At 41.1% G+C, this 26,344-nt stretch overlaps 1 protein-coding gene across 1 annotated transcript in view; it reads left to right on the forward strand.

Moving 5' to 3' along the window:
• The window catches only part of LOC145343464 (solute carrier organic anion transporter family member 4C1-like), a 119,940-nt gene that overhangs the window by 18,187 nt on the left and 75,409 nt on the right, over positions 1-26,344 (forward strand). Inside the window, exons 2-4 of the mRNA XM_080189707.1 lie at positions 13,344-13,607; positions 21,872-22,066; positions 23,424-23,520. Of these exons, the coding sequence (XP_080045833.1) occupies positions 13,344-13,607; positions 21,872-22,066; positions 23,424-23,520 (556 nt within the window). The remainder of the gene's footprint in view (positions 1-13,343; positions 13,608-21,871; positions 22,067-23,423; positions 23,521-26,344) is intronic.

Consider the following 26,344-nt stretch of genomic DNA (forward strand, 5'->3'; position numbering starts at 1 on the left):
AATTCTGGACTCTTATTCATCAGGAGATAAAACATACACTAGTGTCACTCTCTATTCTATCACTCCCAATTGTGTCCTTAACTATTGAGGCCAACCTGAAATTCCTCTCCCAGTCTGCTTTTCCGTCTCTCTTTTCTTTAAGGCCACACTTAAAACCTACCTATTTGACCAAGTTTTAAATTTCCCATCTCCTGCTTCTGTTCCTTCATCTCCTTCAGTAGCTCAGCGTCCGTTTTTGGTCAGTCCATTCACTGATGTGAATCATTTTGGGAATTTTTCCAACAGTAAAGACACCATATAAATACATTTTTCTGGCGTTGAACATATCCAAACCAATAGCAGCCAATGTACATTATAGAGCACTGTGAATTTGTGACATTCTGAATTATCAAGCACTTTGTGTGGACAGCGATTTTGCTAAATGAATATGCAAGTAAATAAGACCTCCTGGCTATTTTCTTCAAAGCGTAAAACATATACTAGTGTCATGATAATGGAGGAAAACCTTGAATTACATAAGAGCTTACTGCATTTTTAAATAAAACCTCTGGTTTTAAAAGTGGAAGATGTGCAAGCCAAAGACGGCAAAGGACATAAATTCAGTCACTAGCTGAATTGTTGGTGGGTGATTTTTTTTTAATGTATTTTTTCATACATTGGATAATAGTGGGGAAAGATTCTCTGTTAATATCAGTCTAGTGAACTGCGTTATGAATGCTCCTTCAATGGTCAACAAATCCTGGCATTGGACTTGATCCCAGAACCTCTGCTCCAGAGATAGGAATACTACTACTGTACCACAAGACTCTCTGTGTGTGATACAATCAGCTGGTCACTATTGGGATTGGGTGTTAGGTCAAGTACTGGACACCAGCACTGTGGCACAGTGGTTAGAACTGCTGCCTCACAGTGGCAGGGACCCGGGTTCAATTCCTGGCTTGGGTCACTGTCTGTGCAGAGTCTGCATGTTCTCCCCGTGTCTGTGTGGATTTCCTCCAGGTGCTCTAGTTTCCTCCCACAGTCCAAAAGATGTGCTGGGTTAGCTGCATTGGCCCTGCTAAATTCTCCCTCAGTGTACCCGAACAGATGCTGGAGTGTGACAACTAGGGAATTTTCACAGTAACTTCATTGCAATGATAATGTAAGCCTATTTGTGACACTAAAAATTAAACTCAAAAAAACATGCAGCCTCGTAATGAGCACCAACAGACAGTTTAGGCGTCAGTTAGTTGCTTAATAATCCTCAGGTTAACCTCTTATAGCATGCACTTTTTCTTCACAAAGATGCCATCTTGCAATAAACACGAGTTAAACTCATGTTGCAGATTAAGAATCTACCCTGGCTGCCTTGGAGGTTGTGTAATACTTAAAACATCTGGGGAAAATCACCAATTCCCTGATGAGTTTTTTTGTAAAATGTTGAGAGTAGAGTGTTTTTTCTTAAAATATTTCTCTTTGCAGTTCTAACCAGACTATGATGCAGTAAGACACTGATTTGCACAATGGCCTTACTGGCGCTAACATTTTAAAACATTTTTAAACGTACCCACTCCCTCAACCACTGTTTCACTGTAACCTCAGTGTGTACTAGTAAAATATGTACTGCAGTAAAAGTTTAAGATGTTCTTTTGGTAGCATCTTTCAGCAGACAACTTTTGCCATTTTGTGGGGTACTGCAGCCAATGCAAACACTTATCATCTGTAGAAATGCATGTTTCTATTTCATAATTTACGCACTTTATGCCTTCAGGATTTTTTTTATATTTTATATACAGCAACAACAACAGAAACTTCCATTTGAAATATCCCAAGGCATTTCACAAGCACACTATCAAACAAACTGACACCAAGCCACAGGTGACCAAAAGACTTTCTGTAATATTTTTGACTTTTATAACAGGAGCATACTTTCTGAGGGAAATACTTTGGAACTTTTACATTTATTACCTGCCAAAAAAAAGCTACATTTCTATCTGTGGCATTGACAGTTGCAGGCTTAATGGAGGCACATTTGAATGCCTGCGAGAAACCTGTTAAGGTCAGCCATTTTCAAACTGGGTGCAGTGTGCTTATTTTAACAATTAATATCCTGGGGTATTTTAAAATTGTTATTCATTTTGATTCTTACTTGAGCAACACAACTTTCCCAGGGAAACAGGGGTATGTTTGAGCATCAGTTAGGGTGGGTGTTTAAACTTGTCATTGTTTCACTGAAATAAAAGCTCACTTACGGCAGCTATTGTCTCAGTTCCCTCTAGTAATTGTTTAGCAGAGAACCCATATGTGCATACAGCTTTTTGTAGGGATATCTGGGAATGTCAAATTGGCAAGTTCAGGATGGAAGGCGCCTTGGATATGTTCTATAGCACATCAGAAGAGGAAGACTATCACCATCGATACAGTGATGATGTATAGTAATGGAATCAGAATGTGCATAGGAAAGAAGCTGGGGTTGCAAGAGGCATTACCCACATGGCATGGTTGACAGATAAAGGGTGGATTTTATGGCCTCGTTCGTCCCGAAACCATAAAATTCAGTCTGAGGTCAATAGAACTTTCCATGATCAGTCCCTTGCCCATTCTGATTCCTGTGGCAGACAGGATGGTAAAATTCCAGCCAAAGACTCACCTTTGTTCATCTTTGAGAAGAATAGTACTTCTTTGGGCTCAGATGTTCATGTCAGATGGTGGTAAACATCTGCAGCTTCTTACTGCTGTATCTGGTGACCATGCAATACCTTTGAAAATAACCACTGCCCTCAATTTTGAAACCCAAAATCCTTCCAGGGCACAATCAGTGGCATAACCAGGATCTCCCAGTCAGCTCCACGTGAGACACATCACTAATGGTTTGTTTGCCAGGGCCAACAATTCTGTAAGTTTTCCCTATGATGGCAATAGGCAGAAGCATTTTGATTTCCCTTGCTGGGTGGATTCTCCCTGACACGCGGTTCCATTGACTGCGCACCTATAGAAATCTGAGCACGTTGACAAGCAACCAGGTGTGTATAACTCACAAGGGATATTCATCCATTATTGAACACTCGATTTGCAGTCACAAGGAAAAGTTCATGCAGGTCTGTTTGTACCAGATTTTCTGATGCCTTCATACTGAAGTAGTCCAATGATCCAGAACTTTAGTTCCAGGAAGCTGACTTAAGATGACCATTATGAGATAAAGGCTAACCCCCTTCAAACTTAGCTCATGATACTGATAAGAAACCCCATCAATAAGACACAACACAACATGAACCACTTGACGTCCATGTGCATCATCAAGCAAGTCATTTGGATTTAAAGATGCACTTTACCCGGACGGGTTTGAAGGTGTCAAAATGATAGTGATGTGCTGCCTCCTACACAACATTGCATGGAAGAGAGGATTGCACGTGAATGAGGCTGAGGAAACTCACTGCTTATCTTTGTGTGTGGAGAACGCAGAATGGGAGAAGCAGCTGGGAAGCAGGATAAAGACGAGTCACAATGCTGCCAAGGCTGCCCTAATAGCATGAAGATTCACGCTGTGTGAAATTTAACAAATGAATTCTTGTAGTCTGCTTTCACCACCAGCATCAACCCCCAACTTTTATACTGGATAGTATTAACCAGTGGTAGCATTATTTGGTGAGGACCTCGACCAGCAAGGCCATTAAGGCAAGTGAGCCCAGATGATTGCGTCATATTAAATCAGATGATGATATTAAAATTAAGTTATAAATATTTAAATCAGCCTCATGCCCTACCTGGGCAGAAGACCAATTCCGCCAGCAGGTCAGGGCCAGTGAAATCACGAGAGGCGAGATACCGTGTATAATCCCAGTTTTTAGCCTCTTGCATGATCTTACCAGGTCGCCAAGCCGGTTGACTGGTGTGATGACCCCTCTAGGGGTCTCCCATTTAAGACAGAGATGAGTGGAATTTTCTTTCTCTCAGTGTTTGGCTTTCCCAGAGAGCAGTGGAGGCTGGGTCATTGAATATATTCGAGGCTGACTTTAGATAGACTTTTGGTTGACAAGGGAGTCAGGGGCTATAGGGTTCAGAGAGGAAAGTGGAGTTGAGGTCATAATCAGATCAGCCATATTGAATGGCAGAGAAGGTTCAAGGGCCGAAAGCATTATTCCTGCCCCGAATTTTAGTGTTAGTGTACCCTCAGATGGATCTGATCCCGTTCCAGTAATTTGTAAACATTTATGTATTGCCACTCTTTCTAAAAAGTCCTCTTGATCAATTTTTAGCCCATCCCATACCTCAAAAAATACTTATGTTATAGAGTTATAGAGTCATACAGGTTTACAGCATGGAAACAGACCCTTTGGCCCAACTTGTTCATGCTGTCCTTTTTTTAACATCCCTAAGCTAGTCCCAATTGCCTGTTTTTGACTCGTATCCTTTTATACCCATCTTACCCATGTAATTGTTTAAGCACTTATTAAAAAACAAAATTATACCCAGCTCTATTACTACCTCTGGCAGCTTGTTCCAGACACTCTCTGCCCTCTTGTGTGAAAAAATTGCCCGTCTGGATCCTTTTGTATTTTACCCCTCATTCCGCCTTCTGTTATTATGATTTTTGCAGTATCTTCCTTCAAATAGGCAGATGCAAAGTACACATTTAGTAGCTTAGCCATGTTTTCTATCTTTTTGGTCCCGATTTGGCCCCACTCCTCCCTTTGCGCTCTTTTACTATTTATATACCAGTAGAAGACTTTTGTTTTCCCATTTATGTTAGCTGTCAATCTCTTTTCATACTCTCTCTTTGCTTCTAATTTTTTTCAATTATCCACTGAGTCTTCTCTTTCAGCCTGGTTCTCTTACACATCATTTTTCAACTTCTTCTTGTTTTCTATTTTGTTTATCTTCCTGGGAGTTTTGGCTTTGTTTGCCTTATCTTTCCCACATGGGACTATACCTCTTCTGCCCCAAAACCGTCTCCTGTTTAAAGGCAGCCCATGACAGTTACAGTTTTGCCTGTCAATCTTTGATTCCTAAAGGTTCATGAACAATGTTGTGAAGCAATAGGTAGAGTAAGTAGGGTGCAGTGATGCATTAGGATGTGCTGGGGGACACCCTACCACCCCAAAGGTCCCGTGCAAGGAGCGCACAGAAAATACCTAACTTCTCTTGAGCAATTACCCTGTTCTTGGAACCACCCAATAATCCGATTTAAATTGGAGACTTTGGATGATTACGGCTGTCTTGCTAGAATAGTTACCCAGGAAAAGTTTAGAGAATGAAAATCACTTCTAGCTGGGTAACTGTAATACTGACTCCCCATGACCTCAAATGGATACATCCAAACCCCTTCCCACATTTACTGCATCAATGAATAAAGACAAAACACGATGTATTAAATACTATTTTCTTTTCATTGGCTACATATATTTTAAACAACCAAACAAAGTTGGCGCCTTTTTACTTTTACTGACAACAAAAACCTCAATTTTGTTATGTTTGGGTCAGGATTTTATGGTCCTCATGCGGCAGGTTTTCCGGTGGCAGAGGCAAGTCACTAATGGCTGCTGCTGGGATCTTTTGATTGTGCCAAAGGCAATGACCAATTTTGTTGCTCACTGGCCACACCGCTGGGAACCCTCCAGCCCATGGCGACTCGCCTCTGCCACCTGGAAATTCGCTCTGAATAGGCTGGAAGTCCCGGTCTTAGCCTTTTAAGTAGACATTAGCCTATCCTGAAGCCAATCCAAAGTGATTTTCAGTTCCCAAGGGTTTTTTTTTTCTGTTCTTTTCATTTCCCAGTACTATCTTCTATTGAGAAAGGTTTCTTAGGGGATTTTTGCTTTAGCCTCAGCTAAGTAAATCTTCCAGGTGTATTTTTTAACTCTGCAAAAATTAAGTTTACAAACTGTGTGCGAGTTCCCACCTTCATTTTCCTCAATGAACAATAGAGTCAGCATTTTTTCTTTTTCATCAATATCTATATTGCTCCCTCCTCCTAGTCAGTTGTCGATCACCCAAGACCAAACTTGCAACTCTGACTGTCTGTCATATCTCTAGGTTTATAAGGAAGTTCGTAATCTGATCTCAGAATGGCTTCCCCTATGTTCCTTTTCATTGCAACAGGAAATACACTTGTCCTGTATACAAGTAGAAATGGTTATCAGCTATCTCTAATTATCATTGCTTTTCATTTTAGAAACAAAGAAACAAGATCCAGCTTGATACTGATAATATATTTTTAGGTTTTAGAAAACTTGCAGACCTGCCTGCCAAAAGTTCCCACTGATCTGCTCGTGATAGTCCGGTTGTAGGCAGGTCCAGAAAATTTTCCCCTTAGGGTCTTCTCATTGTGCATGTTGAAACAGTTATTGGTGACAATATTTGGCAATTCTTTCAATTACTCAACTTAACTTTTGCAACAACTAATCCACCCAGGTTTGCTGTCAGACAGACAGCAGCACAATTTACTTGGTTTCCTTAATTTAAATTACATGTAAAGATACAGTATGAGACCATGATAGTCTTATTAACCAAAAAATATAGTCCAGAAACAGAATAATCCTATACACCTTACACTTTTAACATCTCTGCCACCATCCCCAAGAATGAAAATTCATTGCCATAGAGATGTGTTTTTCATGAAAATAATATACCAACTTGCAGCAACTAACTTCAACGACTAATTTACAATTAACTTATTACATACAGGACAAGTAACATTTTCCCCCATGCTGTTATATTGTCCTTTAAACAGTCCCTCATGGTAATACAATGACATTTAACCTGCATCCATCCTACATCAAACAGTTATTTCTCGCAGTCTTTCTTGTGATGATTTCTAAAGTTCTTCCAGTCAACAGCGAGTAAGTTATTCAGTTGATTGTAACTTCTTTCTCATGATAACGAATGCTATTTTTTTCCATGCCCATGGGTTAAAAGGTAGCAAAATTAATTTAGTCTGGAATCTTTGTCCAGAACTTTACTGCAAACTTCTGATACTTCCTCTGGCTGTTGCATACTATTGTCATTGGGGTGTTGTTTTCTTAACTTGCCTCACAAATTTCATTGAATTCTTTGAGGAGGTAACTAAGTCTAGATGAAGGTAGAGCAGTTGATGTCGTATACATGGATTTTAGTAGGGAATTTGATAAGGTTCCCTGTGGCAAGCTCATGAAGAAAGTAAGGAGGTGTGGGATAGGGGGAAACCTGGCCGATTGGATAAGTAACTGGCTATCTCATAGAAGACAGAGGATGGTGGTGGATGGAAAATTTTCAGACTGGAGACCAGTTACCAGCGGTGTATCACACGGATCAGTGCTGGGTCCTCTATTATTTGTGATTTTTATCAATGACTTGGAGGAGGGGGCTGAAGGGTAGGTCAGTAAATTTGCTGATGACACCAAGATTGGATGAGGTGGAGGGCTGTTGTAGGCTGCAAAGAGACATTAATAGGATGCAGAGCTGGGCTGAAAAGTGGCAGATAGAGTTTAACCCTGATAAGTGCTAGGTGATTCATTTTGGTAGGGCAAATTTGAATGTGGATTACAGGGTCAACAGCAGGGTTGTGAGGAATGTGGAGGAACAGAGAGATCTTGGGGTTCATATCTACAGATCTCTGAAGGTTGCCACTCCAGTGGATAGAGCAGTGAAGAAAGCCTATAGTGTGTTCGTGTTTATTAACAAGGGATGAGAGTTTAAGAGCCATGGGGTTATGCTGCAACTGCACAGGACCTTGGTAAGACCACATTTGGAATATTGTGTGCAGCTCTGGTCACCTCACTATAAGAAGGATGTGGAAGCATTGGAGAGAGTGCAGAGGAGATTTACCAGGATGCTGCCTGGTTTGGAGGGTAGGTCTTATGAGGAAAGGTTGAGGGAACTTGGGCTTTTCTGTTTAGAGCGGAGGAGGATGACAGGCGACTTAATTGAGGTTTATAAGATGATGAGAGGGATAGATAAAGTGGACGTTCAGAGACTATTTCCTCAGTTGGATATAGCTGTTACTAGGGGGCATAACTATAAGGTTCAGGGTGAGAGATATAGGAGGGATATCCAAGGTAGGTTCTTTACTCAGAGAGTGGTTGAGGTGTGGAATGGACTGCCTGCTGTGATAGTGGAGTCGGACACTTTAGGAACTTTCAAGCGGTTATTGGATAGGCACATGGAGCACACCAGAATGATAGAGAGTGGGATAGCTTGATCTCGGTTTCAGACAAAGCTTGGCACATCACCGAGAGCCAAAGGGCCTGTACTGTGTGTACTGTTTCATATTCTATGTTCTATGTTAACTTAATCTGTTCAAATTTTATCTTTTGATCTCCATTCCCTTCCAAGTTTGTGGATTCTTTACAGTGCAGGTCATAGAAGAATGTTTCAGCCAAACAAGTATCTGATTCACCTTTTGCTTGTTAAACCTGAGATTTCGATCTTTTTTCTGACGTCTGTTTGTTTTCCAAAACTTTAATTTGTACAAACAGTATTTGCTTCAAACGAGTCCTTTTGTTTCAAAGCATCGTCTTTCTTTATTTGCTCATTAACCTGGAATTCTGCTCTTTTATTCTGTTCTGGCTCCTGTGAACTAACGTTGAAAGGTAAGTTCAAAGCAGATAAAGTTGGATTGTTTGCATCTGACTTTAACCCTTCATGGGCAGTCTGAGGTGTTACTATCTCTTTCAAGTCAGAAGACTATCTTTTGACTCTCTGGATACATCTTTAGTCAAAGCAGTATTTTCTATGCAGGATTACATCTAGTCTCTGATCCTTTGACTACCCTATCAATTGCAAATGATTTGCCTCCGACCTCAGGAGAAAGTACTTCACAAGGTAATTTTCTACTATGAAATCAACATTATGAATAGGCAATGCAGAGATCACTTCAATAATAACAGATCCCTTGAGTAAAGCAAGGTTTAAGTTCACTTTATACAAGGAGCAAGAAAACAGTTTCCATCAATGCCAGATAACAAAACTCTTCATGAGCAAACGCTCTGGAAGAAATTTGATGCTTTTGCAAACATATAGCTGTGAGCTGTACCTGTATCCTTAAAGCTAGTAACCTTTTTACGTCCTTTATAAGACAAAGGATGAGATCTTCCAGCCTCTCAGTGGCATTTCTTCTGATCATGGAGACAGGTCGCCAGCAGCCACAGGTGGGATCATCCAGTCCTGCTGCTGCCTACAGTGTTATGCATGTCTCATCCATTCCACATTTGGTGAACCTGGTGTGGGTTGTCATCTTTGGTGAGACCGAAAGATCATTTCCTTCCCTAGAGCAAATTCCACAAAAATCTGAAATTTTAGCAAAATACCGAGTTCTTAAGCAAAGACAAGGTTTTGGTTAAAACTCAGCACGTCCGGCAGCGTCTTTGGAGAGAGAAACAGAGTTAATGTTTTAAGTCCAATATGACTATGAGACATTGGAAAACCAGAAGATCCTGCTGCCAGCCAATGGTGTGGCATTTCTGCCACTGGAAAATATGCCACAGAGGGATCGGAATATCCTGTCCTTAGGCTTGAAACATTAACGTGTTTCTCTCTCCAAAGATGCTGCCATAACTAGGGGAGATGATGGCATAGTGCTAATAATCCAGAGACCAAGGGCAATGCACTGGGGATGAGGTTCAAACCCTGCCACTACAGATGACGAAATTGGAATTGAATAAGAATCTGGAATTCAAAGTGTAATGATGACCATGAAACCACTGTCGATTGTTGTTAAAAACCTATCTGTTCACTATGACCATTTAGGGAAGGAAATCTGCTGTCCTTACCTGGTCTGGCCTACTCCAGATCCACAGCAAATCCCTTTAAAAATGACATCCCAATCTCTGAACAGCTGGGCTGGGGGAGGTGTTTCATGCTTTGCAGAAATTTGAATGACTGAGGTGTGAGAATTCCACCTGACAGGTGCTGCCAGTGCCAGCAGGAAACACTCCAAGTTGTGGATGACAAAAATAGGTGGAAGGCAAGTGTTGAGGATGACACAAGGAGTCTGTGGAGGGATATAGACAGGCTAGGTTCGTGGGCAAAAAGTAGGCAGATGGAATTTTAAAATTTAAGTTTGTTTATTAGCATCACAAGTAGGCTTACGTTAACACTGCTATGAAGATACTGTGAAAATCCCCTAGTCGCCACACTCGGGCGCCTGTTTAGGTACACTGAGGGAGAATTTAGCATGGCCAGTCAAACCTACCCTGCACATTTTTGGATTGTGGGAGGAAACTGGAATACCCAGAGGAAACCCACGCAGATACAGGGAGAATGTGCAAACTCCACATAAACAGTGACCCAAGCAAGGAATCGAATCTGTATCCCAGGCGCTGTGAGACAGAAGTGCTAATACTCTGCTACCATGCTGCCCTATGTATCAAAATGTGAAGTTATACATTTTGGTAGAAAGATTAAAAGAGTTGGATATTATTTAATGGAGAAAGACAGCAGAAACCTGCAACAGAGAGGGATTTGGGTGTCCTCTTGCATAAATCATAAAAAGCTAACATGTAAGTTCAGCAGGTAACTGTGAAGGGCCTGGAATATGAGCCTTTATTTAAATGGAAATGGAGTGTAGAAATAGGGAAGTCTTGCTAAAACTGTACAAGATACTCGTTAGACCACACCTGGAATGCCGTGGACAGTTTTGGTCCTTTTATCTAAGGAAAGATATATATTAGAGGCAGTCTAGAGAAGGTTCATTAGATTGATCCTGGATATGGAGGGATTTTCTCAGGAGGAGAGGTGAAGTAAGTTGAGTCTATAGTCATTAGAGTTTAGAAGAATAAGAGGTGACCTTCTTGAGACATATAGCTTTCTCAGGGGGCTTGATAGGGTGGATGCTGAGAGGTTGTTTCCTCTTGTGGGAGAGTCTAGGGCCAGAGGGCACAATCTCAAAGTAAAGGGTTCCCTTGGAGGAACACTACATTCTGAATTTCTGGCAAAGCCAAGCTTGGACGAGCCAGCAAGAAAAACAGAGCTACATCTAGACAGAGCAAAGTTCGAGTGGAATAGCAATCTGTCAGTGATTGTTGGGACAATATGTCTTGCATGTTTTTTTTATTTGTTATAGAGGTGTGAGTGATGCGAACAATGTAACATTGATAGGAATATAAGAACAAAGGAACATTGTAACAGGAGTAAGTCATTCAGCCCATCAAGCCTACTCCACCATTCAATATGATCATAACTGACCATATACTTGAATGCCTTTTACCCATACTGTCTCCATAACTCTTTTCATTATTGCTAATCAGAAAACTAACAATTTTGCTACCTTTATCAATTTTGTTAATAACATTCTCAGAAAGCTCCAACAAATTTGTCAAACATGTTTTCTCATTTATAAATCCATGCTCACCATGCCCAGTCAGATCATGATTATCCATTCATTATATCCTTTATAATTAGTTCTAGCATTTTCCCTACTACTGATGTCAAGCTAACAGGGCTGTAGTTCCCTGTTTTCTCTCTCCCTCCCTTCTCAAATTGTGGGGCGACATTTGTTATCTTCCAATCTGCAGAAACCATTCCAGAATGGTAATTCTTTGTGTTACAGGGACGGCAAGGTCGCACAGTGGTTAGCATTATTGTCGCACTGTTCTAGGGACCCAGATTCGATTCCTGGCTTGGGTCACTATCTGTGTGGAGTTTGCACATTATCCCCATGTTTGTGTGGGTTTCCTCTGGGTGCTCCAGTGTGGGGTAAGTTGATTGGCCATGCTAAATTAACCCTTAGTGTGCTGGGTTGTGATAGGTTAGAGGAATTAGCAGGGTAATTGAGTAGGCATAGGACCTGGGTGGGATTGGTGTTGGAGCAGACTTGATGGGCTGAATGGCCTCCTTCCTCACTGTAGGGATCCTATGTTTCATTCTACGAGAATATATAAAATTTTGGAAGATGATCACCAGTGCCCCTGAACATACTGCTTTAGAAACCCATAAGAACATAAGAACATAAGAAATAGGAGCAGGAGTAGGCCATCTAGCCCTTCGAGCCTTCCCTGCCATTCAATAAGATCATGGCTGATCTGAAGTGGCTCAGTTTCACTTTCCCGCTTTCTCCCCCTAACCCTTAATCCCCTTGCCTACCAAAAACCTATCTACCCGCATCTTAAATATATTTAGCGAAGTAGCCTCCACCACTTCAACGGGCAGAGAATTCCAGAGATTCACCACCCTTTGAGTGAAGAAGTTCCTCCTCAACTCCGTTCTAAACTGCACCCCCCTTATCTTGAGGCTGTGCCCTCGAGTCCTGCTGTCCTTTCTGAGTGGGAAGAACCTCTCCACCTCTACCCTGTCCATCCCTTTCATCATCTTATATGTCTCAATAAGATCCTCCCTCATCCTTCTGAACTCTAACGAGTACAAGCCCAGTCTATTCAGCCTCTCTTCATAGCTCAACCCCTTCAACTCCGGTATCAGCCTACTGAACCTCCTCTGCACTCCCTCCAAGGCCAAAATATCCTTGTGCAAGTGCGGCGACCAAAACTGCACACAGTACTCCAGCTGCGGCCTCACCAGTGCCCTGTACATTTGCAGCAAGACCTCCCTACTTTTATATTCAATCCCCCTCGCTATGAAGGCCAGCATCCCATTTGCCTTCCTCACCACCTGCTGCACCTGTAGGCTGGGTTTTTGCGACTCATGCACAAGGACCCCCAGGTCCCTCTGCACCGTAGCATGCTGCAGCTTTTTACCCTGTAAGTAGTAGTCCTACTATTATTCCTACCAAAGTGGATAACCTCACACTTGCCAACATTGTATTCCATCTGCCAGGTCCTCGCCCACCCGCTCAGCCGATCTAGATCCCTCTGCAGACTTTCTACACCCTCCGCACAATTTGCTGTTCCACTTATCTTTGTGTCATCAGCAAATTTCGACACCTTACACTCGGCTCCCTCCTCCAGATCATCTATATAAATGTGCCATCTCTGACACATTCCAGAAACCTGTCTTCCACAGCATTAGTGCTCACTTATTTTAACCAGTCAATATGCAGATTGAAGTTACCCATGATTACTGTATTGCCCATGCTGCATTCTTCTCCCATCTCCTGATTAATATCATGGCCCACAGTATGATTACTGTTAGGTGGTCTATAAACAACTCCAACCAATGTCTGCTGCCTTTTGCTGTTTCTCCCAACTTGCAATGTAAAGGTGTTGTGAACCATCTTCTTGAACTGCTGCAGTCATTGTGATTATTTTGCATAGGGTATTCTAATTGTGATCTGGAAATGATGAAGGATTGGCAGTATATTTACAATTCTAAATGGTTTGTGACTTGGAGGGGAAGTTGAAGTGATGGCAGTTTCTTGATGTCCTTGTCATTCTCGGTAGTATTATTGTTGGAATATATTTCTTGATTTAAAATGATAAACGTTTTTTGTGTTACAGGTATTTTAGTGAATGGTCTGGTGAACATCAACATAACCACAATTGAGAAACGATACAACTTGAACAGCTTCACCACAGGATTGATTTCTACAGGCTATGATATGTCCTTCTTCGTTTTGTCACTCTTTATCTCTTATCATGGACAAAACGGACACAAGCCACGATGGCTGGCTTTCTCAGCTTTTATGCTTGGATTGGGATCCCTTGTGTTTTGCCTGCCTCATTTCACCAGTGGCCTGTATAATTATGGTGCTGAAATAAGAGGTATGCCTTTAAATGTTTTATTCATGGAGGTATTATTTTCTTCACTATTCTATTGAATTCGTACGTTATGGTAGTTTCAAAAAACTAATGTCGTTTGATGTTCAACATCATTATAAGAAATGAAAGGGAAATTTGTACCATTTGCTAATTTGTGCGATTGAGCCGTAATCTAATTTCCCTTTGATTGTTCTCCTCTCTCTTTTGAAGTTACTCGCCTACACTAATTACTAAACAGTACCTCCCTAAAAATTCAGTCAATGAATGTATCTTATGATGTGGCATAGAGCAGGAAAAGCTAAGGTGTCCTAGTTCTGATCCTTGGCTAATATTGGCATAGACTTCGTAAAGAATAAATCAGACAGCAACTTCTGATTAACATGTGCAGATAAATCCAGAATTCAGATTGCTGTTCGAGTTGCCCTGCACCTTTGGAAGCTTTGCTATAACAGAATCTCAATGAACAACTTGGCATTGAAAAACATAGAAGGGTGTGAGGTGGAGTATTTATCAATAAGTAACTAATAAACTCATCAAAAATGTTATGTTTTGTTCGTATAAGTATAAGTGAAATTTTAATGGAAGGTAAGCCAAGCTACTTTGCTGGCGCTGAAAACTAATCTTTGTAAGGGTGTTCATTCCTTCAGATTTTAATTATTGCTAGAGATTTGAAAATGTGAGATCTTGCCAGCACAAATTCCATTCTTGGTGCTTGTGAGATTTAGCACCCATTATGGGATTTGCACCCTTGATCAACGGGGTTGCTAAATCGCGGCCAGAATCCCTGTAACCCAACAGGTTAACTGTGGTTAGACAACACTTTACTCTGAAACAAAGTGACAGATGCCAGTCACATGATCTTCTGTGGCTTTCACCTCAAATTCCCCTCAGATGATGATCACACGAATCCACTCTGAAAAAAGACACGCTTTAACATATTCTTTCAGTCAATGTTCTCCCTCATCTGTTTTCATCAAGGCTTCACCTCCAGGTTTTCTAACGATCGTTTTAAACAAGGCTGATTTAGCTACAATCCGTCTCCAAATTTTCCAACTCTTTTTTTCAGTAATCTTTTATCTTCAATGTTTTTAAGTTTTTACACAAACTCTGAAATACAGCCATCTATTACTTCAACTATTGCTTCCCAGGCAGTAGTAAAATATCATAAACTTTAGGATGACATTAGGTATCTTTTTCATCTGATCAACAATCTTCTTATCTGTTCTGTCTGTGACTTTAATGAACAGTGCCCTGTTCCAATTCTCTCTGTTACTGTAACTTCATACTTCCTGGACATTTTTTTTCTAGTTCTTTGGATTTCTGACACATGCTTCCTTGACCCTGACTCCATTATATAGCTTTACTTCTGGCAAAGCTGTGAGAGTTGTCCTCTCTCTTGCTCTTTCTACTTTGGCTTATAGTTAAAACTAAGCTTAAAATGTCCTATCCCTAAAAGGGGACTCTGGTTGCTCTGCAACATCTCATTCTTTTTCCAGTAAACTATCTCTCAGTAAACTCTCTTTCAGTACAACAGAAGCTCAATTTGAACTGAAACCAAAAACCCCTTACATGCAAACAACTTTGTTTAACATAAATCTTAACTAGGGTTGATTTCCTATATTAAACGCACTTAAATTTATCTCTTATCTCTAATATTAAATACAAATATAGATCTCTTAAAATTGCTTCTGTTTTCTTGACGGTATTATGATTCCAAAGGTTCCAATAAGCTTATGTTGAATTATATTGCATTTAAAGACACAGCTTACTGTTATAACTGATCAAAGTTCAACATCTGTAATGATTTATCTTGATTGGAAAGAAGAAAGCAGTTTCAGTGGGGAACAGTGCAGGATGGCCACCTTAATATCCACAAGAGAGTTTGACATACAAAAAAAAATCACCACTCTTCGAAGGCTGCAAGTCAAATAGACAGGTCTAAGAAACTAGAGGCAGCATATAAGGTTGGAGAAGTTTAAGAGGACGGCAGTTCATTTGTTTGGGAATAAGTCAAATTTTATGATCTAGAAACAATTTATATATGAATTTATGAATGCATCTGAGCCAGAGACCCCTGTAATTATGATTGAGTGTTACCTTAGGCTAAAGATAAATTGGAAGCATTATGGCATTTTGAGTGCAAAGTCAGTTGTTTCATCTGGCTCAAACAAGAATACGATAATGACTGTGCACAAGCTGATACGCTTATCTATTCCATGAGGAAATTAGTTTTTCTAAGGATAATTACAAGGACTACGAGCTGTGGCAAAACACCATGGGCTCGTCAACATTATAATGCTGGTAATTAAGAATTAACTCCTTGAATGCTGTGAGAACATTTTTGAACAATTTTAAACATGGAACAAAACTAAATATGATGGCTGGAATTTTATCTAAAATTATCACTGCAGATGAGGTGATGGGGCAAGTAGAGGGGTATTGAGGGGGTGATACGGGAAAGGAAGTTGTTGGAGCAGGTTTGGAACCTGCTTGGAACTGTGTCATTGGATTTTGCTAATGCTGTTTAGCACAACCATTAGTATCCTGTTCCCTGTTCAATCACAGATGATGGCGTTGATGACAACTGATATCTGTCAAATGAAGGATTTTCAGTTACATGGACTCTGGCAGGTTTAAGTTTAGTTATTAGTGTAGCAAGTAGACTTACATTAACTCTTCAATGAAGTTACTATGAAAATCCCCCCGTTGCCACACTCCGACGCCTGTATGGGTACACTTAAAGAGAATTTACATGGCCAATGCACCTTACTAGCACGTCTTTCCGACTGTGGGAGGAAAAACCGGAGCACCCAGCGGAAACCCATGCAGACATGGGGAGAACATGCAGACTCCGTACCGACAGTGACCCAAGCCAGGATTTGAACGAAGGTCCCTGACGCTGTGAGGCAGCAGTGCTAACCGCTGTGCTACTCGGGTGTCAGAATGGCTGAATGTATATTGCTTTTCCTTATTCATTCGTGGGATGCGGGCATCGATGGCTGGGCCAGCATTTATTGTCCATTCCTGAGAGTATTTAAGAGTCAGCCACATTGTCATGAGTCTCGAGTCACACGTAGGTATGACCGGGTAAGGATAGCAGATTTCCATTCCTAAAAGACATTTGTGAACCAAGTAGGCTTTTCTGACAATCGATAATGGTTTTGTGGTCATCAGTAGATTCTTAATTCCATATTTTTATTGAATTCAAATTTCACCATCTGCCATGTGGGATTCGAACTCAGGTCAACAGACCATTATCCTGGGTCTCTTGATTACTACTCCAATGACAATACCACTATGCCACTGCCTTCCCACTTCCAGAGACTTCTCCTGAGGAATGAAGAGGAGACATGGGAAGGCCTTCTCCTGGGTCTTTAACTCTTTCCTGAAAGTTCTATTGTAGGATCTACTGGACTGAAATGAAGTGCCACTTCCCATGGACAAGAATAAGAGGCCAGGCTCTCAATCCAAGCACATGTTGGTGGAAGTGGCTGAGGAATTAAAATGCAGGAATGTGTTCCTTTGAACCAAGGGACAGTGTCTTAAAGGTTTATTGACCTCAGGAGGGTGGGAAAAGTGAGTGGTACAACATGTTGTCCCAACCACATTGAATTCCCCAGCATTCTCCTGCACAGCACTCCTCAGATCAACACACGATGTAGCTCTATCATTCAATTCTCTGCAAATACCTCCTCATATCCCAATCTGAACAGCTAACTCTCACCCTGGTCTTATTGACATCTCACACCCATGCCTCACAGTGACACTCCACAACTCGTGCTCTTTCCTTCTACCCACACAATCCATTTCTCACATTCTTAATTGCCTGCTTTCTCACTTTGCATGTCAAGAGAGCACAAATAACTCCAAAATAACCACTGTGCCACTGTGCCGCTCAGGTGTCAGAATGGTTGAATGTATATTGCATTTTTGTTATTCATTCATGGGTGTCAGTGGCTGGATTGGCATTTATTGTCCATCCATGAGGGTATTTAAGAGTCAATCATATTGTTGTGAGTCTGGAGTCACATATCGGCCTGACTCAGTAAGGACAGCAGATTTCCTTCTGAGAGAACCTGAGCGTGGCCCTCTAGTGATAGCCACCTTGACAGGCATTGGCAATCAATGCCAACCAAGTCCACAGTGAAAGAGGTATTGCTCCATGAGATTATGAGATCAGTAAGGAACTGTCATGAAAGCCTGAGCTTCCTGAGGCACTGTTGCTCAGTCAGGTCAAGAAAGCTAACCCTTTGCCTCCAGACCCTGTGCTGCAAGTACCACCACCTTTAAGTTATGGGCAGAATTTTCCCTTTTATCTCTGATGTGCTGGACCAGCTGAGAAAACACACATGCAACATGCTGGTTGCATAGCCGGCTTTACTTGCCTTATTTCAAAGCACTTAGGAGAAAAGGAATCCTGGAGGCATGCTGGTGGGCGGGACCTGAAAGGACCAACATCATAGTTTTTTGAAGGGAACCCCAATCTCCAGTAAAAAAAACGAAGAACCACCTACACAAAGAGAGGGAACTGGGTTGTAAACCTTACTGATGTGATGTCACATCGGCAGAGAGGAAATTCCAATGTGGTAGACAATTCCACCCATAGTATTTAATTTTGTTTCATGTTTGAAATTGTTCATAAATGTTTCCATAGCATTCAAGGAGTTAATTTCCTAATTAGCAGTATTATAATGCTGACAAGTCCATGCCCACAAGTGGGGAAGCCCACTAATGAGGTGATAATGTATTTAAATTAGGTTCCTGACCTTCCTGGGTGGGAACCTCTTAATATTAGTGGTGAGGGTGGGGACAGTTGGACCTTGAGTTCTTGTTTTTAGCCTCTGTCGAGACTTTGTGCCCATGTTGCCATTTGTACCCACATTTGCCATGTTTTGAAGGGTCTGTCCCACTTGTCACAATGTGATTCACTCTTCCATCACTCTTACCCCTTACAAATGATGGAAGTGCCACTACTGTCCATTCGCACCCTCCCACACTTTCATGCAGAGCTTCAAATACTCCTGAATTCGCTGCTCATGGAATGACCTCCTCAACATTGCAGAAGTCATGCATGTTTATGTTACAGAGAGAAGGTAAAGGATAAGGATATGGAAGAGGTTAGATTATTAGAGGTTAGGCTTTTAACATCAGACATCACAGAAGATGTCTCAACATGCTCCCTTCTCCTCGCAGGCTATTTTGCTGAATTGCTTTTATATCCTGAAACCTGAGAAATCTTTCGATTAAGATGTAGTGCATGATTGTCTAAACTGAGTGAAACATTTTGATGCATTATGACCTAGCAAGTTTAGTACTTGTCACAGCTTGTCTAATCCTAGCAGAATTGGTAAAACGGATTCTGGAAGCAGTTTTGTTTTTTCTCATATTGCCCTTTGGAGGTCATCAACCAAAAATGATTTCTATGTGATCTATTTCCAAAGACCCTTGTGTCTTTCAATTTTGCTCAAAACAATATTATATTTTTCTTCTCAGTGCTGGTCTTCTACAGCAGTGACCTTCTTATAATGCCTTTAACCTCAATTTCTAGATTTCGAAACAGAAATTCAGCAGAAAGTTGCATGGGTGTATCCTATCATTTTGATGATAATTAAGTATTTTTATTAGCTTAAAAATTGTGCATTCATTACTTTTCTAGAGCCTTTTTTGTTATTTGTAGTTTGTAGGGGATGGATGATTTGATCTTTATGCAACAATGATTGTATTTACTCTAACTCCTGATGCTGAATGGTCAGCACAGGCTTTCATCTGCATATGGTAATGCCCTCATACACCCGCTGAAACTCTTCCATCTCTAACTCTAGAAGGTGACATAGTAATATTCATTCAGTTGCAAGTGGCATCCTCAACTTCAACTCAAGACTCCAAGAGTTTTTATGATTTGGGATCAAGGTTGCTGATTACCATCCACCACCTTCCTTCAACTGATAAATCAATACTTCCCGTGTTGAAGATCACATGAAGGGAGCACTGAGGGTAGCAAAGACATCAAATAGAATCTGGATGGGACGATCAAGGTTCATCACTGAATAACTTGGTAATATAACCAGTAATTGAGTTGACCCTCGTCCTGAAGGAGATAGCGTTAAAAGTGGAATTTTGACAGCTGTCTAGAGAATTAATATGAGGCAATAATGTACTTTATCCTGATTTTATCATCCTGCCTGTCGCACATGAATATTGAAGGATATGTGACCTTTTGGAAAGACAGTTAAGAACAAGTGAAAGGATGGGTCTGTTAATTAATGATGATATTAGCACATTCAAAAGTTCGCTGGACACTGGGATGGTTCCCGCAGTTTAGAAAATAGCAAATGTGATGCTACTGTTTAAAAAAGGAGGTAGACAAAAGGCAGATAACTATAGGCCAGTTAGCTTAACTTCTGGATTAGGAAAAATGCTTGAATCTATCATCAAGGAAGAAATAGCGAGACATCTGGATATAAATTGTCCCATTGGTAAGACGCAGCATGGGTTCATGAAGGGTAGATCATGTTTGACTAATTTGGTGGAATTCTTTGAGAACATTACATGCGCAGTGGACAATGGGGAACCTGTGGATGTGGTACATCTGGATTTTCAGAAGGCATTTGGCAAGATGCTGCACCAAAGATTGTTGCATAAAATAAATGTGCACAGTGTTACAGATAATGTATTAGCATGGATAGAGGATAGGTAACAGTAAGCAAAGAATGGGGGTAAATGGGTGTTTTTCTGGTTGGCAATCAGTGGCTAGTGGTGTGCTTCAGAGATCAGTGTTGGAACCGCAATTGTTTATGATTTACATAGATGATTTGGAGTTGGGGGCCAAGTGTAGTGTGTCAAAATTCACTGATGACATTAAGATGAGTGGCAGAGCAAAGTGCGCAGAGGACCCTGAAAGTCTGCAAAGGGATATAGATAGTCTAAGTGAGTGCTCAAGGGTCTGGCAGATGGAGTACAATGTTGGTAAATGTGCGGTCATCCATTTTGGAAAAATGGGCTATTATTTAAATGGTAAAAATTTGCAGCATGCTGCTTTGCAGAGGGACCTGGATGTTCTTGTGCAAGAATCATACGGAGTGGGTTTGCAGATGTAGCAGGTAATTAAGAAGGCAAATGGAATTTTGTCCTTCATTGCAAGCGGGATGGAGTTTAAAAACAGCGAGATTATGTTGCAGTTGTATAAGATGCTGGTGAGGCCACACCTGGAGTATTGTGTACAGTTTTGGTCTCCTTACTTGAGAAAGGATATACTGGCACTGGAGGGGGTACAGAGATTTACTAGGTTGATTCTGGAGTTGAGAGGATTGGCTTATGAGGAGAAACTGAGTAGACTGGGGCTATACTCATTGGAATTCAGAAGAATGAGGGGAGATCTTATAGAAAGATATAAGATTATAAAGGGAATAGATAAGGTAGAAGCAGGGAAGTTGTTTGCACTGGCGGGTCAAACTAGAACTAGGGGACATAGCCTCAAAATAAGGGGGAGCAGATTTCGGATTGATTTGAGCAGGAACAATTTCTCACAAAGGGTTGTGAATCTGTGGACTTCCCTGCCTAGTGAAGCAGTTGAGGCTTTATCACTGAATGATTTTAAGGCAAGGATAGATAAATTTTTGATCAGTAATGGAATTAAGGGCTATGGTGAGTGGCAGGTAAGAGGAGCTGAGTCCACAGAAAGATCAGCCATGATCTTATTGAATGGCAGAGCAGGCTCAAGGGGCCAGATGGCCTACTCCTGCTCCTAGTTTTTATGTTCGAACGTTATGTTTAAGAAAGGGAATCTACCATCCTTACCTGGTCTGGCCTATATATGACTCCAGACTCACAGCAATTTGGTTGACCCTAATTGCTAATAAGGACAATTAGAAATGGTCTTTAAATGTTGGTTTTGCCAGCAACACCCATGAAAGAATTTTTAACAATCCAGGCATATGTTTTCACCGTGTCAAGTCATCTAAGCCTGAGAATCAATGATTCATTTACACTAGCATTGATCTTATTTCTTAGATCTCATGTTCCTGATGATTAGTATTCTATTTGTGCTCAGCAACTCTTTCTCACTTGACAATGGTGGTTGGTTCAAAGGAGCTTCATTTGTGTGATGAATTATAGGTGAGAACTCATGACATTGAGTTACATAGTACCGCTTTTATTGGGATTGACAAGACCTAAGGCAAAAACAGGATCTATGAAAAAGGTGTAGAACTTCCGTTGAGAGTTAGCTTTCAAAGCTGTAATAACTATACCATTTCTTTTTTTTTCAGATACCTGTGCTCCCCTTTATAGTAATGCCAGCATGCCAACCTGCATCCCCTCCACCAGCTCTAAATCGTCCATTTTTCTGTTTGTGTTTCTTCTGGGGCAGCTGCTGCATGGGGTGGGAGGAACCCCTTTATACACACTGGGAACGGCCCACATTGATGACTCTGTGTCTAATGAGAAAAGTTCCCTTTATATAGGTATGCTTACATGATGACTTGTTATTTTATATGGAATTGTAACACACTTTATTGCCTCACAACTAGATTTTAGGACTGAAGTCTTAGGCCCGCTAGCCTCTCTCTGCATCTATCCACACCCCACCCCCCCAACACCACACCAGGATTGTTTAGTGGGATTTACAACAGTTCCCCACTAGCAGGGAGCTGGTGGCCCAACCCCACTGGAGTGAGGGAGGCTTTGGAGGCACCTCAGGAGGTCAGTGGTAAAGGGGACCCCTGGCCCCACCCAGGGGCAAAGTGAATGTCCAGGGGCATGTTGGTGTTGCCCACCAGGTATTGGGAAGCCCCAAGGGAATGGGGACAGAGGGTACAGAACTTAATGGTATGGGGCCTCTTGGGGTGCTATCGGTGGAGGGGTGAGGGATCCCACTGGCATTCTGCACTTAGGAACAGTGACAAAGGGAGGGAAGCTAGCGATTGGGGCTGGACATTAGGGGGGCGGTTGGGGAGGGAGAGGTTGTCAGCCTGCCTGTTGGTATGGGGTGGGGGAAGTGGGGGTCAGGGCTGCAGGGTCAGGGCAGGATTGCTGTGGGCTGAGGGGTAGGGGGGGGTGGTGTCAAGACTGGCCCAGGCCAGCCACCTGGGAGGCCAGCAATCAGGTGGTTGGGGAGGGCAGGGGGTTGCACTGCTAGCGATCGAGCTGTGCTGGCCGGCAATTGAGCTGCCCAGCAATCGGGAGGCCAGCAGTGTGCGGCTACTTTGCATGCACCGATCTCCGCTTTGACAGATCGGCGCATGTGCAGTGGCCCACTGAATGCTATGCTCCTGGCCTTGTCAGTGGGAGTAGGCCCCACCCAGAGATTTTTAATGAGATTTAGTCTTGTGCACTCTGTAGTGCACAGAGTGTGGGAGATTCATTTTGAAAATCCCGCTGAAAAAAACCAGTGGGATTTATTCTAGTTTTTATGTGAATTTGGTATTTAGGGTGGGATTCTCCCAAAAAAAAATTTAAGTTTTAGATTCAGAAATGAGCCATTCTTGCACTCAAACCAATCAAAATGTGATATGTAATTACAACTATCAGAACAATTTACATTTATATAGCTCCTTTAACAGATCAAAATGAGTAATTCTTCACATGAGCGTCATCAAACACAGACCCATGTAGGGCAGACGAGGTAGGTTCTAAGGAATGTCTTAAAAAAGTGGAGAAAGGTAACAAACACAGAGGCTTAGGAAAGGAATTCTGTCCCAAGCATGTGAAGCCACTGCCATGAAGATGGAACAATTGAAATCGCATTGTGGTAAGATATATTTTACTTACTATTGTATCAACAATCCCAATTAAAGGAATACTTGCTGTGACAATCTACAGGTATTGGAAATGGTATGTCAGTTCTGGGCCCTGCGTTTGGATATGTCATAGGTGGTCAGCTGCTGGACATTTATATTGACATCAATAGCATTTCCAAGTAAGTTGTTTCTAATTTTTTTGTATTTGTCTGTTAAGACCACAAGACAAAGGAGCAGGAGTAGGCTGTTCAGCTGCTCAAGCCTATTCCACCATTCAATAGGATCATGGCCGTTCTCTACCAAATTGCTGATATTCAGCAAGATGATTGATTGATGCTTAGTCATGCCCTGTAACAGCATTGTTGTTACACTCATAAGTTCTTTTGAAATAAATAAATGAAATTTGTCAATCTCTTGTGATATTGCTCAAAGCGACAAAAATCTCGATCTCCACGTACACCATAACTAATTCTGCTTATTTCATTGTCTTGAAATCTTTGTCCCCCTCTCATTGTCGTCCACTTTATTGTACCCCCATTCTGCTTTCACTGAGCTAGAATTTCCAACTATTTAGGTATGACAAGATAAAATCTAACCTTCTTCCTTTATGCCTCTCTCACGTGCATATTTCTCTTATCACCTCTGCTTCTCTCTATCTCACTGTTCCTCTCTCCTTTTTCTGTCATTTTCACTTCCCCTTTATCTCCATTCCTGTATCGCTTCCAATTGTTCTGTGTCTCAAGCTTGTACACCTTTAATGAAACACTCAATTTATAACCTTTCCTTTCTTTGAAAACTGGCTCATGGTTGTAACTTGGCCTGAATGAGAGCAGGGTTAGAACTCTGGACTGGTCAAGAGCAAAAGGCAGGTATATGGTGAATTGTATAATTAATCATTTATTTGTTATCCTGATAGCTCAACCCATTCTTTCTTATGCAGTATATACGTTGTGTATTTTGTATAAAGATATATAATGGGCACATTAGTGTTTGTATGGTTTTATTATTTGCTGATTCAACAGATTTTAGAACATAGAACATTACAGCGCAGAACAGGCCCTTCGGCCCACGATGTTGCGCCGACCAATTAAAAAGCAATGACCCTCTAACCTAAACCAATCCCTTTCCATCCATAAACCTATCCACGGATCTCTTAAACGCCCCCAAATTATGATTTTATCATAATTTTTACATAGAATTGATGCATAAAAGAAATATATATGTAAGTTATTGCTGATACCTTGTGTTAATTGTACATTAATTGTGTTTAACTGTGTGCAAGTAGTTAGGATTCAGTTGTACTCAAATAAATATGGAAAAACTGAAGTTATGGTATTTGAGTTTTGAAGGTGCTTGATTATGGATATTTGTAAATGATATCTCTGTGAATAATTACTTATGAAGGTGTCTAAAGATTGGCTCAAGTTCTATCCTTCAGCTTTTGTGAATATAACATGGTGACAGAGGATGGTTTCATCAAGCAGAAGTTTTGTACTCAAAAGAGTTTTACAGACAGGATACTAAAATCACAGTGGCCATTATGGAAAATAGCAGAAAACAAGTCTAAATTGTCAAAGTATAATTTTCCTTCTTATAGGCTGAACACGTATTCAGTGAAAGAATGATATGTGGACATGGGTTCCGTCCGAATCAGAGTAATAAATGTTTGGCCTCAGCATTGTCACTTCCTGCAAAATATCTGAACCCTTTGTAATGGGTGCTTCAACCTCAAATTTAAGTTAAAGATCCTCCTCTCCCATCATCACTGACATCAGAGCGCCCTGCCTGCGGGCATTCTTCTCTGCCCATCCCCCACCCCATCCTCGGCAATGCAGGCATTTCTCCCTGCTCCACAATGCAAACATCACCCCCACAATCACAAAATTCAAATTGAGGACCTCTGGATTGGTAATATAGTTTAAATTATTGGATTGTTCTAAGGAGTCTCATGTGGATAAACAATTGTTTCTAACTAGTGTTCAGTTTTCCGAGAAGGAGACCCTGCTGGATCAGTTGTCAGCTGCATTAATAAAATGTCCTGAGGAACTGGTGATTTCTCCTAACTCTCATTGAACAAATGAGCCATGTCATAAAGAATAGAAGTTTCAGGGATTGTTTGATTACAAAACAGTCTAGTTCCTGGATATAGGTGTCAATACAAAGAAAGGATTCATCTTCTTGAGTTTTATGCCTGAAGTGTAGCCAATTGAGCTAATTTGTACCTCAACGAGTCCAAGTTGCTGTGACAACACACACTTTTACTTGAGGATTGATGAAAAAAGGTGACATGCTATCAAAGATTTTCATCTTGTACTGATCAGGAAAGCTCACAAGAATTTTCCAACAGCAATGGGGGACAACAATTTATACTGCATGAGAAAACAGTGCTTACTGATTGGCAAGTGAACTCTGATTTGTAGCGGCTTACCATAGAGAATGCATCAGTTGATGGTGACTGATAGTTGACTGCCAAGCACTGTTTGAAATTTAACTAGGCATTTTGACTCTGATAGGTCAAGGCATTGCCCTGAGGAATGAACCAGAGAATGGCAGTTACTTGTTTTGTTTAGGTGAAAAAGGCACAAGGTGTGTACATGCTCTTTCTGTCTACAAAGAACAAGGGTCTGTGTATTAATATATGTAGCTTATGGTATGCGCAAATGTGCTACACTGCAAGTCTATGTAACAATCTTAATTCGTTGTCCACATAACTTTTCCTGCAATTCTTTCAAGCAATTCTGATGAGTAAGATGAAAAGTATTGACAGCACACCTCTATTCTCAACAATATTAAAGTTCTACTACAAGAAATTATTTATATACTTTTACATTCATGTTGTGGCCACTTATGGTGATGGTAGTGGCTCCAATTTATTTCCACTGCTCTCTGTGCCACAAGACTTCCCTAAAAGGAAGGATTAGACCAGCAAAATTCAGATGAAAATACCTTCACTAGATTTGATTTGATTCATTATTGTCACATGTATAAATATACAGTGAAAAG

Source organism: Carcharhinus amblyrhynchos, chromosome 5 (genome assembly GCF_965287045.1).
Source record: "Carcharhinus amblyrhynchos chromosome 5, sCarAmb.v2.hapA, whole genome shotgun sequence".
In the NCBI taxonomy this organism is placed as follows: domain Eukaryota; kingdom Metazoa; phylum Chordata; class Chondrichthyes; order Carcharhiniformes; family Carcharhinidae; genus Carcharhinus; species Carcharhinus amblyrhynchos.